Source organism: Natator depressus, unplaced genomic scaffold (assembly GCF_965152275.1).
Source record: "Natator depressus isolate rNatDep1 unplaced genomic scaffold, rNatDep2.hap1 scaffold_115, whole genome shotgun sequence".
NCBI lineage: Eukaryota > Metazoa > Chordata > Testudines > Cheloniidae > Natator > Natator depressus.
Window position 1 is genome coordinate 67,384 of NW_027439781.1, and position 17,107 is coordinate 84,490.

The 17,107-nt window shown below is 64.3% G+C and overlaps 2 protein-coding genes across 3 annotated transcripts; one reads left to right on the top strand and one right to left on the bottom strand.

Moving 5' to 3' along the window:
- The first annotated feature begins 1,511 nt into the window (after positions 1–1,511).
- Positions 1,512–8,047, top strand: PRRT2 (proline rich transmembrane protein 2). 2 transcript variants are annotated; one of them, XM_074941631.1, is made up of 4 exons: positions 1,512–1,648; positions 2,168–2,740; positions 3,696–3,828; positions 6,582–7,032. In XM_074941631.1, the coding sequence occupies exons 2-4, from the start codon at positions 2,177–2,179 to the stop codon at positions 6,590–6,592; spliced, it is 708 nt and encodes a 235-aa protein (XP_074797732.1). In that variant the 5' UTR covers positions 1,512–1,648; positions 2,168–2,176; the 3' UTR covers positions 6,593–7,032. The 2 variants fall into 2 exon arrangements, with proteins under 2 accessions (XP_074797732.1, XP_074797731.1); XM_074941630.1 differs by lacking the exon at positions 6,582–7,032 and adding an exon at positions 7,373–8,047 and having other exon boundaries at positions 1,516–1,648.
- A 1,191-nt stretch (positions 8,048–9,238) lies between these two features.
- On the bottom strand, positions 9,239–15,261 carry CDIPT (CDP-diacylglycerol--inositol 3-phosphatidyltransferase). Its single transcript, XM_074941639.1, has 6 exons — positions 15,130–15,261; positions 11,979–12,113; positions 11,710–11,863; positions 11,551–11,632; positions 10,992–11,073; positions 9,239–10,321 (listed from the first exon to the last, which is right to left on the bottom strand). Exons 1-6 carry the CDS (start codon positions 15,173–15,175, stop codon positions 10,170–10,172), a joined length of 651 nt encoding a protein of 216 aa, XP_074797740.1. The 5' UTR covers positions 15,176–15,261; the 3' UTR covers positions 9,239–10,169.
- Between the last annotated feature and the right edge of the window lie 1,846 nt (positions 15,262–17,107).

A 17,107-nucleotide genomic window follows, 5' to 3' on the forward strand; every position in this document is an offset into this window, starting at 1 on the left:
GTGCCCCATATCTCTCCTTGCCTCCCCGGAGACCACACTCCCCCCCCCCCGGTGCCCCACTTCCCTCCCTGCCTCCCAGGGGACCCCACTCCCCACTGGGACCCCACTTCCCTCCCTCCGTCCCTGGGGCCCCACTTCCCTGCCTCTCCGGGGACCCATTTCCCTCCTCACCCCCCATGTGTCAACAGCGAAAGCTTTTAGTGACAATGGTGAAAACCCAGCAACCCAATGTCCTTTGTTTATTATAGGGTCTCTCAAAGCCAAGAGCGGGGGGCTGGGTGGAAAGTGAAAGTGGGGGGGTGTCTGTGCCCCCCAACACAGCTCCTGCCACCCTCCCAGCCGGGATCCCCTCCCAGGCACCCCCCAGGCCCCACCCCCACTGCGGGGCTCCCCCGCAGCTCCATGCCCCCAGCTGCTGCCGGGACCCCCGCGCTGGGGGTGAATCGCTCCCTCCCCTGGGACCCCCCCCCCCGGCGCCGCTCGCCCCATTAAACTGCTAATGAGCCAGGGCCTGAGTCACCGAGCGGGGAGCGGGAGAACTGGGAGCTGCCCCCCCCCCCGCCTCCTGCAGAGGCGGGGAATCCCAGCGGAGCTGGGGGGGCGGGGGGGCGGGGTGTTTCTGGGCGGTTCCCGCGGCTCTGGGCCCCCCCGAGTCTCCCCACGAAAAGAGCTAAAATCTCTCGCGCCCAGACCCGCAGCCAACATTTATAACCCGCCGGGGCGCTGGGTGAGCCCTGCGGTGCCCCTCACTCCCGACCTGCAGCCCCCCGACCCAGCCCTGCGGTGCCCCTCACTCCCGACCTGCAGCCCCCCGACCCAGCCCTGCGGTGCCCCTCACTCCCGACCTGCAGCCCCCCGACCCAGCCCCGCGGTGCCCCTCACTCCCGACCTTCAGCCCCCACAGCCCCGCGGTGCCCCTCACTCCCGACCTGCAGCCCCCCGACCCAGCCCCGCGGTGCCCCTCACTCCCGACCTGCAGCCCCCCGACCCAGCCCCGCGGTGCCCCTCACTCCCGACCTTCAGCCCCCACAGCCCCGCGGTGCCCCTCACTCCCGACCTGCAGCCCCCCGACCCAGCCCTGCGGTGCCCCTCACTCCCGACCTGCAGCCCCCCGACCCAGCCCCGCGGTGCCCCTCACTCCCGACCTGCAGCCCCCACAGCCCCGCGGTGCCCCTCACTCCCGACCTGCAGCCCCCCGACCCAGCCCTGCGGTGCCCCTCACTCCCGACCTGCAGCCCCCCGACCCAGCCCCGCGGTGCCCCTCACTCCCGACCTGCAGCCCCCCCCCCGACCCAGCCCTGCGGTGCCCCTCACTCCCCACCTGCAGCCCCCGCACCACCCGAAGCCACCCTCCCCTCCCGGTGCCCCCTCTCCCAGGGGCTGCCCCCCTAGGCGGCGCTGGCGGGGGCGGGGGGGCTGAGCTGACTGCTCCAGTCCCGAGGCGGCTGTAGCTGCATGTGACGGGGTGGGGGCTGGGGGGGTCAGTCTCAGCCCCTGACAAAGCCGGGGGGGCGGGGGGGGCTGGCTGTTGCCTCCCTCCCTCCTCTAGCGCGTTTCCCTCGCTCGCTCCATCCCGCCTCCCGGGGGGGGGAGCCTGTCTGCAGCCGCCGCACCCGGGTCCCCCCCAGCATCTCGGGCAGCGCGACAGGTAGGGACCGACCCCCCCGGGGCAGGAGCCGCCGGCACAGGGGGAGTGGGGGAAGGGGGGGCCCTGGCCTGCCTCTCTTCCCCTCCCCCACCCTGAGATAAGGGAAAACAACCCAAGCCAGCCCCCGGGAGGGGTTGGCGGATGGGAGGGGGCTCCGGGGGGGAATGGGGGGGACACGAGGGGGCTTGGGGGGGGCAGAAGGTAGTGGGGTGGGAGGAGGTTGGGGCAGAAGGGGGTGCGGATGGGAGAGAGTTGGGGGGGTGGGCGGAGGTTGGGGGGGAAGTGGGGGATGAGAGGGGTTCGGGGGGCAGTAGGGGTGGGGGATGGGAGGGAGTTCGGGGGGGAGTGGGGGATTGGAGGAGGTTGGGGGCAGTGGAGGTGAGAGGAGATTCGGGGTGGGGCAGTGGGGTATGGGAGGGAGTTTGGGGGGAAGTGAGGGGTGGGAGGAGGTTCGGGGGTGGGGCAGAGAGTTGTGGGTCTGTGTCCCTGTGTCTCTACCCCTCCCGTCTCTTCGCCCAGGGCACCCCAATGTCGGACGACACGGAAAAGGACGAGACACCCCCCCTGGGGCCAACTGAGCTGCAGTCACCCCCCTCGGCCCCAGACGTTCCCCCCTCGGCCCCAGATGCCCCCCCCTCGGCCCCAGACGTTTCCCCACCGGCACGAGTCATTTCCTCGTCTGCCCCACCTGCCCCCCCCTCACCAGCAGTGACTGTGATGGTGGAGGATGAGGGGGAGCCCGAGGAGGGGCCCCAACAAAATGGACAGGCCGTGGGTGTGGGGGGTGCCCCCTACCCCCCCCAAACCTCCCCCCCCACTCTGGCCCCTGCTCGCTCCAAATCGGCCTCCCTGGGCGACTTGGGGGGCAAGGCCAGCGCTAACGGGGGGCCGCGGGTGCGGGGCAGCCTGGTGGGGTCCCAGGTGCATCTGGCGGGGGCAGGCTCGCCCCGTCCTAGCCTGAGCCACCAGCCCTCGGGGGCCGAGGGGGGCCCGGAGGCGGAGAAGCCGCGGGATTACATCCTGCTGGCTGCCCTGGCCTGCTTCTGCCCCATCTGGCCCATCAACATCGTCGCCTTCGTTTACTCCGTCATGGTGAGAGCCCCCCCAAGCCTCCCACCGCCCCCCAGAGCCCTCCACCTCCCCTCCAGAGCCCCCCCAAGCCCCCCACCACCACCCAGAGCCCCCACCGCACTCCCAGCCCACTCCAGAGTCCCCAACATGCCCCCCAGAAACCTGTGCACCCCAGAAACCCACTCTGTTTCCCAGAGCCCCCCAGAAAACAACTACCCCCCAGAGCCTCCCACTATGCCCCCAGACCACCCCAGAGCTCCCCATGCTCCCTGGAAACCCACCATGCCCCCCAGAAACCCACCACACCCCAGAGCTCCCCACCATGCCCCCCCATGCCTGCCAGGAACCCAATGTGCCCCCCAGAGCCCCCCTTTTGCACCCCCTCAGAAACACCACATCCCAGAGCCCCCTGCTGCAGCCCTCATGCCCCACAGAAACCCACTGCACCCCCAGAGCCCCCCACCATGCCCCCATGTCCCGCGGAAACCCATTGCACCCCCCCCAGTCCCCCACCTCACCTGCATGCTCCCCAGAAACCCAGCACCCCCCAGAGCCCCCCAACATGCCCCCAGCATCCCCAACTGCACCCCAAAACTGTCCACGTCACATCAAAACCCCCACTGCACCTTAGTATTCCACATTGTGCCCCCAACCCACCATGTCCCCAAAGCCCCCAACAACCCCCCACTGCACCCCTAATAGCCTCTGGGCCCCAGAAAATCCCAAAGAGTCCAATAACCCCACTGCAGTCCCCAGTCCTCCAAAATACTCCACCCACCCCTCCTGCTGTACCCCAAACCCACCAGACCCCCCCCCCCGCATGCCCCATATCCCCCACTATTTCCCCAATAGCTCTCGGGGCCACAGATCTCCCCTGCCCTGCCCCTGCCATGCGGGAGGGGGTCTCGGGGTGGTGATGTGGGGGGGTTATGGGGCCAGGCGCCCCCCCCATCTTACCCCACGTCTCTCCCCACAGTCCCGGAACAGCCTGCAGCAGGGGGATGTGGACGGGGCGCGGCGGCTGGGCCGTGTGGCCAAACTGCTGAGCATGGTGGCCCTGCTCGGGGGCGTCATCATCATCGTCCTCTCGGTCGCCATCAACTTCGGCCGTGAGTGAGGGGCGCAGCCCCCGGAACCTCCCGAATTGCCCCCAGGGACCCCAAATCTCCCCCAGAGCCCCCATATGTCCCCAGGACCCCAAATCACCCTTGGGACCCCGAAATGCCCCCAGGACCCCGATACATCTCCGGGACCCTGATATGTCCCCAGGACCCCCATAGGCCCACCCAGAATCTTGACATGCTCCCAGGATGCTGAAACACTCCCGGGACCCCAAAACGCCCCCGGGACCCCCATACACTCCCAGGACCCCAATATAGCCCCAGGATCTCGATGTGCACCTGGGAAGCCCATACACTCCTGGGACCCTGATGCACCCCCTGGGACTCCAATTCACCCCCCGTGACTCCCAGGACCCCAATATGCCCTGCATGACCCCCTGGGACTCCGGTGCGTCCTGCCCAACCCCCAAGACACAACATGCCCCACATGACCTCCCCGGTACCCCAATTTGCTGCACACATTCCCCCTGGGACCACAGAAACACCCCCTGGGATCGCAAAACACCCCGCACAGCCACTTGGGACCCTGAAATACCCCCCAGAACCCCAATACACCCTGCACAATCCCCCTGGGACCCTGATATGCCCTGGGACCCCCAAATTTTGCTGGCATCCCAATACGCCTTGCAAAATCCCCTGAAACACCCTCTGGGACCCTGATTCACCCCACACAACCCCACAGGACCTTGAAATGCCCCTAGGATCCTGATATGCCCCTGGGACCCCAGTTCATCCCGCATGACCCCTGGACTCCCAAATGTCCCTCAAGACCCCAAAAAGGCCCACACAATCCCATGGGACCCCAAAACATCCCCAGGACCCCCCAGACCCTGATATGCCCCTGGAATCCTGATACACCCACCCCTATTACCCCAAAATTCCCACCCCTCCTGACCCCCTGGGACCACAGTACACTCCCTGGGATCCCATGAAGCACCCAGGATACACCCCACACGATCCCACTGGGACCCTAAAATGCCCCACATGACACCACAGACCCTGATAGGCCTCACATGACCCCCTGGACCCAATATATCCCACACAATGCTCTGGAAGCCCCAAATGCCCCTGTGACGGGATTCCCGGGGTGCAACCTGGGACTGTGGGACAGCTGTGCCCCCCTGAACTCTCTCTCCAGCCTGGGCTGTCTCCCACAATGCCCTGCTAGTGACCAGCAGCGAACCCCTCCAGGTGCTGTGATCACTCACCTGTCCCCGTGGGGGGAATCACACGCCCGGCTGGGGCCACGCATGGGTCACACAGGGAAAGGCACCAGCCAGATCCTCCCAGCTCAGGAACACGCCGTCTCGTGCTGCTCCTGACCCGTTCTTGAGCAATGTACGTTTGTTAACTGGTTCCCCACGTCACCAGTGGAGAGTGGACACACACCAGCCTTTGTAACCCGGGCAGATTTTCCAAACCCTGCAGGCAAACTCCGCGGTAAGGATCCCCACGAGAATCGGCTTCTTGATTACAGACGATGGGTTTGAAGTGATAGGCAAGTCAGAGTAGTTACCAAAGGACAATAACAGAGACCTGCGCAGGCTAAATTCCCCACCTAGACACTAGGCAATAGCGGGACGAAGTCGTTTTTCTCACCCTGCTGGATGCTGCAGGTTGGTTGGAGTCTCACACGCCGGCTCGCCCTGTTAGCCTGGGGACCAGTCTCCTCAGCTCCAGCCTCCTCCCTGCCTCCAGTGTGGGGTGGGGGAGGAGAAAGGAGAAACCATGTGGCCCCTGTCCCCTCTTTTCCACGGTCAGGCCCTGTGCTTGGAGAGCACGAGTCCAGGCATGTCTGGTCTGGGGGCATTGCTGAGACCCCAGACAAGGCTGAGCAATTCCCCTGCCGGAGAGTCACTGAACTGTAGCTCCCTTGCTGGACAACGGCTGTTGATGGTTGTTCGACACCCACCTGGGCATCAGTCTGTTCCCTTGCTGGTGTCTCTGGGCAGCTACTATCTGGCCGATTCCCCAACTCACAACCGTACCACACAGTCTCATAACTCCCCACGCACCGATGACAGACACGTTTCGCTAGAACCTTTCCCCTTGTACCTCACCGGGCCTGTTTTATACGCAGTACCCCAATCCTATCCAAACGAGGAATAGGGAGGTTACCGGGCACTCCCCTGAGGTATGGAGTGCCACACCCCCACCCTGGAACCCCAAAACCCCCCTGGGACCCAGCGCAACTCCCTGGGACCACAAAATACCCCCTTCGATCCCTATTTGCCACACACAATCCTCTTGGACCCCAAATCTTCCTCAGGGCCCCAGTACGCCTCAGACAACCCCATGATGCCCCACACAACCTCCCAGGACCACGCTCTGCCCACATGACCCCCCTGGAACCACCCAAACAAGATCTCCAAATGACTCCCACAGACCCCAATACACCCCACGTGACTCCCAGGATCCTGAAACATCACCCCCCAAGGTCTTGATACACCAAGCTCTTGATGCACGATTCCCTGCCAAAAAAGCCCAGCACAACCCCCCCACCCCGGACTTTCATACACCCTGAATGGCCCTCCCCCGATACACCCCACATGACCCCTCCAGGACTTCAACCCTCCCCCGCCCCCGGACCCTGATATGCCCCAAACGACTTCCCTGGGACCCTGAGATGCCCTGCATTAACTGTCCTTCTCTTCCCCACCCACACCTCTCCCTGACCCTATGCTGCCCCCCTGCTCCCCCTCCCTGTTCCCCCTTCTCCTGACCCCCCCATCCCTCCCCAGTGTTCCAGTGAAGACGACTCCGTGCTGTCCCCAGCCCCCCCAACCCAGGAGCCCCCCTGGCACTGCTCTAATGGGGACCAACCATCCAGGGGGGCCGAGGGGGCGGAGAGGGGGATTACGGCAGCCAACAGAGGGGTGTGGCCTCCAATCCCCCTTCCGCCTCGGGGACGGAGCCAGAAAAGAAGAACAGGAGAGAATGGAGGAAGAAACCCCTCTCCATCTGTCCACCCGTATGCCTTCATCCGTCTGTCCCGCTGTCCATCCAGCCATTCTGCCATCCAACCATCCGTCCCGCTGTCCATCCGTCCATCCATCCCACTATCCATCTAGCCGTCCTTCCAGCCATTCTGCCATCCATCCTTGCGTCCGTCCATCCATCCCAGAGTCCTACTGTCCATCTAGCTGTCCTGCAGTCCGTCCAGTCTGCTGTCCGTCCAGTCGTCTACCGACTTATCCATCCAGTGATGCATCTCTCTGTCCACCCACCCATCCATTCATCTCCCCGGCCATCCATCCGTCTGTCCATTCATCCATCCATCTCCCCTGTCACCCATCCATCCAGTGATGTATCTGTCCACCCATCCTGCCGTATGTCCATCCATCCATCCAGCTACCCATCCCTTCATCTGTCCATCCAGCCTTCTGCCAACTCATCCATCCATCCAGTGACACTCCCTCCATTTGGCCTTCTTTCTGTCCCTCCCCTCACTCCCTTTCCTTGCCCTCCCTCCCTTCTGGCTCATTGCCCCTTCGACAGCAAATAAAACTCTTTCGATTTCCATGTTTACAAGACAAGAAAAAGCGCGGGCCCGAGACGCCAGAGGGACCCCTCGGCTGCCAGGGGCACGTTTACATCCCAGCTTGCCCCATCCCAAACGGACGAATGAAACAGAGCCAGCGATGGAAACCCCAACGCCCCTTCTCCCCTGGCTCCCCGCTGCACGGGGACACGGCCAGCCAGGAACTGGGATTTTGGGGCCCACAGCGGGACACGGAACAAAAGAACAAAGAAGGGGGCAAAAAGGAGAGATGCCGCTGGGCGCCAATTCCTCGTTGATCCTATTTACAACCCCACATCAGCCAACGGGGGAGATGGGTGGGCGGTGTCTGAATGGGGACGGAAGAGGGAGAAAGGTGGAGAGGTGGCTGGAGGTTCCCCTCCTGCCCTGCCTCAGGCTAGTCACGTTTCGGGGGGCGAGGAAGGACAGAACGAAACAGGCCAAAGGGAGGAGAGATGCCGGCACCTCGTTGGCTGCACCTCCTTGCCCCTCTGGCGGGTCGGGCTAACGAACCTGCGGCAGGGCCGAGGGGGGATGCCGGCGCCGGGGGGCCCGGAAGAACAGAACAAGAAAGGCCCGACGGAGGAGTGGGGCGGGAACCGGCCCAACGCCAACCCCACCCTGGCGCGCCAAGTGACTTCAGACTGTTACAGACCCAACCTTGCGGGGACGGGGATGGTTTTGGGGGGCAGGGGAATGCCCCCAGCCAAGCCCCCCCTTTCAGGTCCCATCTTTTGCACGCTATCCACTGGGTAATTGGGGGGGGCAGGAGCACAGGGCTGGGGACAGTACAATTGGGGAGGAAATGGGGGGGGGCAGCAGGAATTTTCAGGGGGGGATGAAGGGGCTTGTGTTTTGATGCTGACATGCCTGTATTATACATGCACGTTTTTCTATACTCTATTGTTGGGGGTGATGGGGGCAGGGGGTCACTCCCAGATGGGCCCTGGAGGTGACCAGGGTGGCTTCAATATCGGTGGAGGGGGGCCTGGGACACATTAAAAAAAAGCATTTGTGTAAAGGGAAGGAGGGATTTAAGCCATTTGGGGGGCCAGGGGGTCGGCTCCCATCTGGCCCCACAGCGGGCAACTGCTGGCTGACAGGGGAGGGGAATAAGTCTCCCCTCCCCCCCTTAAATCCTCCTTACGTGGAGGATGTGGAATGGCCCCACGTCCATCAATTGGGGGGAGGGGGTTGCATAGTGGGTTTTAACCCCCACGGGAAATAATTCCCAGCCCCCTGTTTTTCCAGAGAACCCCCAAACCAGGGTAAATCTGAACCCCAGGGCCCAGTGCCCCCTGGCTCCCCGGGGCCTGTTTTGTAGCGATTCGGATGCATGAGAAGCCAATAAACTGATGCACGAGAACGGGTCCATGTGTCTGTCTGCAGGAAGCTGGGCTCTGGCCGCCCCCCCTCTGTCGGTCCCCCCTGCCCCCTCTAACCCCCTCCTGCAGCCCCCCAGAGACCCCATCCCACGGTCCCCTGTAACCAGCCCCCACGCCCCCCCCACACCACTGTCCCACGGGTCCCCTCTAACCCCCTCCTGCAGCCCCCCAGAGACCCCATCCCACAGGTCCCCTGAAACCAGCCCCCCTGCCCTACTCCAGAGAAACCCCCTCCCAGTGCTGGGCCAGGGGTCTCCCTAAATCCAGCCCCTGCACCCCACTGAGGCCCCATCCAAGTGCCAGGCCCAGGGTTCCCCTATAACCAGTCCTCTCGCCCCACCCCAGAGTAGCTGTGTCCCAGCACCAGACCAGGGGGTCCCCTGTAACCAGCACCCCTGCCCCAGAGCAGCCGTGTCCTGGCCCCAGACCAGGGGTCCCCATGTACCCAGTGCCCCCCGCCCGGTTGAAATGAGAGGCTGGGATTGACGGCCTGCTCTTTATTGTAGCTGGGACCCCTCCCCACAGCAGGGGTCAGTTGCCCCCCAACCCCCGAGGGGCAGGGTCGAGTCCCAGCGGAGTCGAACATCCACCACACACATGGAGACGCTTACGCAGGGGAAGCGGCCGTCTGCTGAGGGGCGGGGGGCACGGGCCTGGGCTCCCCTGGGGGGGGCAGATGAGGAATGACACCCCCCCCCTCGCTGGGGGCAGTGAGGCATCCGCACTCAGGGGAGAGCAGAAGGGGCAAAAAAACATGGCCGCCCTCACGCCAAGCTGGGGGGCACAAAGCCTTGTGGGAAGGAAAAGGAGCCATGGGGGATCTGGAAAGGGGACCCCTCCCCCATAGTTATCCCCCCCCATGGAGTGATTGCCCCAGGGCAAAGCATCATGGGAAGAGGAGGAGGAACCAATACGGCTCCTGCAGGAGTGCAAAGCATGATGGGCAATGGATCAGGAGCCTTGTGAATAACCCCAAACACTCACCCTCAAAGCACTGTGGGAAATCGGGGGGCTCAGGTATAAATGCAGCCACTGCCCAAACAAGCACAAAGCATCATGGGAAGCCAAGGGTGCTGGAATAAACCACAGCCCGCCGGGCACTGTGGGAAACAAGGGGAGGCCGCAGTGACGTCCCCCAGACAATCAACGCCTAGGGCCCACTGCAGAGCATGGCGGGAAACGGACCCGTGGGATAAATATGGTCCCCGGAGGGCACAGAGAATCGTGGGAGGGGGGACGTAGGCTACACCTTCAGCATGACTTTCACACCCCCTGCAAAGCATTGTGGGAAACATGTCACGCCCATGCCACAAGCACACAACACCAATTGGTGGGTTTCTAACCAATCGAGGGGAGCTTCACCCCGGGGGGGGGGCTGGTCCCCTCGGGGGGGGTGTCTCTGCCGGCCTCCCCCTCCCCCACCACTACTTCTTCTTGGCCCGCTCGGCGGCGTCCCGGGCGGCCATATTGCAGGAGGCAGAGACGAGCTGCACGAGGCTGATGAGGGACTTGAGGGCGGCGAGGGGGGTCGAGACCCAGAGGATGAGACGGAAAAGACCCAGGCGTCCGGGGAGCACTGAGGGGGGAGGGGAGAGAGTTACACAAAACCACACACATGCACGCCAGGCGGTGCCCCCCACTCCCGACCCACAGCCCCCCGCCAGCCCAGCCCCGCCCCCCCCAGCCCTGCCGGTGCCCCCCACTCCCGACCCACAGCCCCCCGCCAGCCCAGCCCCGCCCCCCCCAGCCCTGCTGGTGCCCCCCACTCCCAACCCGCAGCCCCCCGCCAGCCCAGCCCCACCCCCCCAGCTCTGCGGTGCCCCCCACTCCCGACCCGCAGCCCCCCGCCAGCCCAGCCCCACCCCCCCAGCTCTGCGGTGCCCCCCACTCCCGACCCGCAGCCCCCCGCCAGCCCCCCCAGCTCTGCGGTGCCCCTCACTCCCGACCCGCAGCCCCCTGCTAGCCCAGCCCCACCCCCCCAGCTCTGCGGTGCCCCTCACTCCCGACCCGCAGCCCCCCGCCAGCCCAGCCCTGCCGGTGGCCCTCACTCCCGACCCGCAGCCCCCCACCAGCCCAGCCCTGCCCCCCCAGCTCTGCGGTGCCCCTCACTCCTGACCCACAGCCCCCTGCCAGCCCAGCCCTGCCCCCCCAGCTCTGCCGGTGCCCCTCACTCCCGACCCACAGCCCCCCGCCAGCCCAGCCCTGCCAGTGCCCCCCACTCCGACCTGCAGCCCCGATGCGCCCACCTGCAGGCCCCTCGGTGAAGTGCAGCAGGTACAGCATGCAGAAGAAGAGCTCGTTCCCGGCACACATGGTGAAGAGGACAGGCTGGGGAACGGGAGGAAGCAGAGTCAGGGCGGCCTGTGGAACTCCCTGCTGCAGGATTGTACTGACAGCCCCATGGGGGCAGAGCAGGGACAGGAGGAGAATTCAAGGTGCTGGGTAAGTTAGCAAAGCATTGTGGGACATGGGGGCAGGCTGGGGGGGGTGTGTCTCTGGCGTAAATATGGCTGCCTCTGAATGCCCCCCCCCCAGCTATCTCCTCCCAGAGCTTGGGGGGAGGACAAAGCATTATGGGAAAGGGAGGCAGCGCCCCCCCCCGAAGACTGGCACCCTACACGCTGCAAAGCATTGTGGGAAGCACATCGAGCAGCAAGACCAGACACAGCTGTGCCCGGCGGCTCTGCAGAGAAGTGGGGCCCCGTGACCCAGGAGTTGAGATGCACCCGCAGGACTCGGCGGGGGGGGGGGGGGGGTCAGGGCAGTGGGGGGCTGTGAGGTGAGGGGCCCCGGGGCGTCACTCACCCGCGAGGTGTAATACACCCGCAGCACCGGGTTCCCCGTCAGGTCGATGCTCTTATGACTGTCACTGCCTTGAACCATGGAGCTGGGGAGAGACGGGGACATCAGCGGGGGTGGGAGCCAAAGCCCCCCGCCCGCAGGGCGCCCCCGGGCCCCGCCCACCTGTGCAGGTGCAGCCAGTGGCTGGCGACGTCCAGGCTCATGCTGAGCTGGTAGAGGAGGGCGCGGGGCGGGTCCAGCAGCGCCAGGTTCACCAGCAGGCACATGGTGGCGCAGCGATCGGTCAGCATGTCCAGCATGGCGCCGAACCGGGTCCCTGCCGCCGTGGGGGGAAGGGTCAGAGACGGAGCCCCGCCCACCCGAGCCCCCCACCGCCCAGCCCCCCGGGGGGCAGGAGCACACGGACGCCCCAGTCCCCCGGGGGGCCCTACCTTGGTTGAGGGCGCGGGCCGCGTGGCCGTCGACCGCGTCCAGCAGGCCGCTGAGCAGGTAGGAGGCGGCGGCCGGGCCAGGGTCGCTCGGCATGAAATAAAAGGCGAGGAAGAGGAGCAGGATCCGGGCGTAGCCTGCAGCGGGCGACAGAGCCACAGTGCTCCTCAGTCCCGACCCGCAGCCCCTCGGCCCGGGGCTCCCTGCCCCGTTACAGCCCCTGCCCCACGCCGCTCCCAACCCACGGGGGAGACGCCCAGACTCCTCCGGGGCCGGGGGGGCCGTTGGGAGCATCTGGTGTGAGCCCCCACATCACCCTGGCGCAGACCCGAGAACCCCCGGCTGGGCTGAGCCATCGCCAGTACTGGAGAATTCCTGTCGGCCCGGAGGGAGCGGTTCTGCCTGGGCCGTATTTACAGCCTCTTTCCAGGCCAGGATCGTCCTGCCGCTGGGGCACGTCAGACCTTTCTCGGCGGGACTGACGAGCCACAAGGTAACGATCTGTTCCCCACGGAGGTGCTGCCAGGCCGGGCTCCAGTCACCCTGGAGCCAGCTCTGCGTTAAGCTGAACAGCTGGAGCCTCTCCCTCGAGGGCAGGTTTCTGATCCTTTCATCCTTCCCGGGGCTCTTCTCTGACCCCTCCAATGGATCAACATCCTCCTGGAACTGCAGGCACCAGAGCCGGCCCCGGGATCCCAGCCGCGGCCGCCCCAGGACTGAATCCAGAGGGAAAATCCCCCTGTTTGCACAGCCCAGGATGGCATTGGCCCTTTTGGCCCCAGCATTGCACTGGGCGCTCTTCTTCTGCTGATTAACCCCCGCCCCCCCTTGCTGAGAGTCCCTGCGTCCCAGGACAGAGCCCCCCAGCCTGTAAGTGCAGCCGGCACTCGTCCTGCCCAGGGACCAGCATTTACATTGAGCTGGGTTAAACCAGTGTCTGCTTGTGCCCGTTTACCCAGCCATCCAGCTGGCTCTGGACCAGTGACCTCTGCTCTGCGACACTTCCCACCTCCCACCCCCAATGTTCGGGTCAGCTGCAAACTTCACTGGTGAGGACGAGACACCAGGTGAAGCCAGCCAGACAAGGCAACGCTGAGACGCTATTGTGAGTCTGGGACCGCTCCCCTCCCTCCTTCCTTCCTGGGCTGGGGGAGGACAGGGACAGGGTGGGCAGGGGGCTGCATCGCCCTCAGCATGCTCCTGTTCTGATCCAGCCTCATGCTCCAAGGCAGCAGCCTCGCAGGGGTCAGGAAGGAGGGTTTGCCTCCTCCTCATTCCGCCACTGGAGCCAGGGCACTGCCTGGCTGGCGAGTCAAGCCCTGAGCCAGTCCCCACGGGGCCAGCCTGGAAAGGTAACCCCAATGCACTAGAGGCAGCGACTCCAAGGGGCCAGAGTTAAACGCATTAAGCCCCAGTGTGGACGCTCTTGCTCAAAATTAAGTTGGCTTAACTTAATTCACTTGGGAAGCAAAACTGAATTAAGGGCACCGCAGTGCCAACTGAGGGCGTTCACACTGGGGTTTGATGGGGGTCAGCGCCTCCACTTCTGCTTGACAGCGACAGTGAATTCAGATGGACTCCCCCAGCTGGCCCTGTGCAGACAAACCCCACATCTGAAGGCAAGCTGGATGGTGCAAGGGATGCCCTGGGTACAGCAGCGCGTGGGGGCCCATCTCAGCCCCCACCAGATGGGAGAAACCCAAAGGGGCGGTCGGTAGGCATAATGGGGACCGGCTGCCTGTGCCTGGTTGCTGGAGAAGGGGCACCTGGGCACTGCGGGGGACCCGGTCGAGCTGGATCTGTCCATGCTGGAGGGGATGGTGCAGGGTGGCAGAGTTTGAGCTGGGTGTGACACCCTGGCACCCCAATATTCGCAACTGTCATGTAATGAGGACGTGTTCGGTACAAAGTGCATCTTGTGAGGGGTCATTCTAAAAGTCTTGATCTGCAAGACAGTCGTATCTCGTTGGAGTGTCTGCGCAGTCGTCGTGTGGGAAGTGATAGGTTTGGCTATTTGTGTGAGTTACTGAAACATGTCGTGAGGTTGAAAACACCCACAAGTAGCCTTTCCGGTACAACCGTAAAAAGGCCAAACACTGTTAATAGCTTTCTGAGGAAATGCACCAAAGCACCAGGGATTACCCCAGGGACTGTGTGCAACAGAAACCTCTCAGAGATAGCTCTGCACAATGGGAACTGTCTGACCCCAGGGCACAGCAAAAGAGCTTTCCAGGAAGTGGGGAGAAGATAGAAAAAGGGGGAAATGACATCATGTATCACCCTCCCTCTCTCTACAACTCCACACCTGGAAACACCCGAGGGGCAAGGACTGAACGGGGGAAGGGATGGTCCCAGGCTAAGGGATTTCTAGCCTGTGTATGAAAACCTGGGACACCCAAACTGCAAAGACAAGGTAGCTTGTGCCTTAAGAATTTGCCAGCTTGTTTATTGCTCAGGGTGAGAATTTGCTAATTCATCTCCTACCTGTCTAGTGCATTAAACTCAGTTTGCGTTTTTGTTTACTTGCTAGGTGACCTGCTTTGTTCTGTTCGCTCTCACTTTAATATCTTAAAATCTATCCTTTTGTAGCTAATAAACTTATGTCATGTTTTAATCCAAACCAGTATGCGTTTGACTAGGGTGCGTGGGGAAAAATCTCAGCATGGTTACCACAAGTGTGAATGGTTCTCATCCCATTGAGGGTGAGGGGGACTGGGTGTTACACCCATATACTGGCGAGATTTGACCAGAGCAGGATGGTACCGCTCTGGGGTCCTAGGCTGGGAGGCTGCTGGTTAGAGAGCCTGCATGTGGCTGCAGCTGGGTGTGTCCCGACCTGTGCAAATGCTGGTGAAGGTGCAGACTGGGGGGCTTTGCAGCTTGTCACAGCAGCACACTGTGAGAGGGAGCCCAGGCTGGTGGGTCAGGGGCTCAGTGGCACCCCCAGTTCCAGCTGGCACCCCAGGGGGGAACCCATCATACCAGGGACCTGCCACGAGAGCTCTGGGCCACTGGTTCCTGGGATGGCTCCGACCTGGCCCCAGGGCAGGGGACAGGGCAGCTCGGGGGACATGAAAGGGACTAGGGGCTGTCCCCTGGGGGACACCAACTCTGACCCAGCTCTGAGGATCCCCCCAGGCTCCCCTCACTCACCAATGAGGTTCGGCACAAAGAGGAAGATGTTTTCGTCCTTCATCATCTCTGTGGGTGCAGGATCCGCTGCCTCCCACCCCTCAGCCAGCCCTGGGGTCCCCCCGAGCCAATGCACCAGCCCTGCCCCCCCTGGGGTCCCCCCCGAGCCAATGCACCAGCCCTGCCCCCCGCACCAGCCCTGGGGTCCCCCCCCAGCCAATGCACCAGCCCTGGGGTCCCCCCCCAGCCAATGCACCAGCCCTGCCCCCCGCACCAGCCCTGGGGTCCCCCCCCAGCCAATGCACCAGCCCTGCCCCCCGCACCAGCCCTGGGGTTCCCCCCCAGCCAATGCACCAGACCTGCCCCCCCGCACCAGCCCTGGGGTCGCCCCCCAGCCAATGCACCAGCCCTGCTGTGGCGCAGAGCGGGAAGAACAAATGTCCGCTGCCCCTTTAAGATCCCCGGGACTCTTACGCCCCACCCCCCACGGCCCTGTTGGGCTGTACCAAGCTGTCCTGGGGGGGGAGGGCGGTGGCGGGAACGGGGTTTGCGAGGGCGGGGGGATAGTGAGCCCCATTCGGGAGGAACCGTTTCATCTGAGGGGGTTTCACCCTCCTCTTAGGGACGAGGGGGTGTCACACTCCAGCCCCCAGTTGGTTCAGTCCGGGATGTTCCATTCTCCCCCCTTGCTGTGGCCGGGTTGGCGTCGCTCAGGTTCAGCCATAGAGCACCTGACGGGCTGCTGGCTAGAGCGGCCCTGCCCTGACCCGTCCGGGGAAGGCCGCCATTTTGAATTCGTCGCAACTTCCGGGTTCCGGCACTCCAAATCATGTGACACCCAGTTACCCAATCGGGGCAGAGATGCATGAAGTGATGCTCGCAAAGAACTTCCCAGGATCCCCTGGGGCCGGCCTGGCCCGTTTCCCAGAATGCCCCGGGGCCGGCCTGGCCCGTTTCCCACAATCCCCCAGGCCCATCTTGGCCCATTTCCCACAATCCCCCGGGGCCGGCCTCGCCCGTTTCCCACAATCCCCCAGGCCTGTCCTGGTCCGTTTCCCACAATCCCCTGGGAACGGCTTGGCCTGTTTCCCAGAATGCCCGGCGGCCGGCCTGTCCTGTTTCCCAGAATCCCCCAGGCCCGTCCTGGCCCATTTCCAGAATGCCCCGGGGCTGGCCTGGCCCATTTCCCAGAATGCCCGGGGCCTGCCTGGCCCATTTCCCACAATCCCCCAGGCTGTCCGGGCCCATTTCCCACAATTCCCCGGGGCCAGCCTGGCCCGTTTCCCAGAATGCCCCGGGCCCAGCCTGGCCCGTTTCCCACAATCCCCCAGGTCCGGACTGGCCCGTTTCCCAGAATGCCCTGGGCCCGGCCTGGCTGACCTCCAGGATCCCCTGGGGCGGCCGGACGAGGCCGGGGCGGCCCAAGGGCGTCGGCAGCCTGGCCAGGGTCCTGGGAGAGGGTCTCCGAGGCCTGCTTCCCCCCCACGCTACACCCCAGCGGCGGCTGCATTTCAGCCGTGGGGGCGGTTGCGGCGGACAGACCGGGGGGGCCCGGGTTTATTACACTCGAGGCCCCTGCCGGGGGGTGCGGGGCAGGGCTAGGCGGTGGCCTTGGCCACGGTCTCTGATTGGTCGGTGTCGCTGTCTGACTTCTCGCAGGAGGGCCGGTCCCGACGGGTCACTTTGCTCAGGAATTTGCCAGGCCCCCCTTGGCGAGAGGGGCAGTGGATCAGGGGCTGTGGGGCAGATGAGGGGAAGGGGTGAGAACAGAGAGCCCCCAGAGGGAACTGCCCCCCCCAAACACACACCAAGGCCTGGCCCGCCCACTGCCCACTAGCCCCTCCCACTGCCCTCTAGCTCCTCCTCCCCTTGCTCACAGCCCCTCCCACATGCCCTATACCCCTCCCACTTCCCCATTAACCCCGCCCACTTTTGCACTATCCCTGCCCATGGCTGTCTAGCCCCTCCCACGTCCTTTTAGCCCCTCCCATGGCCCCCC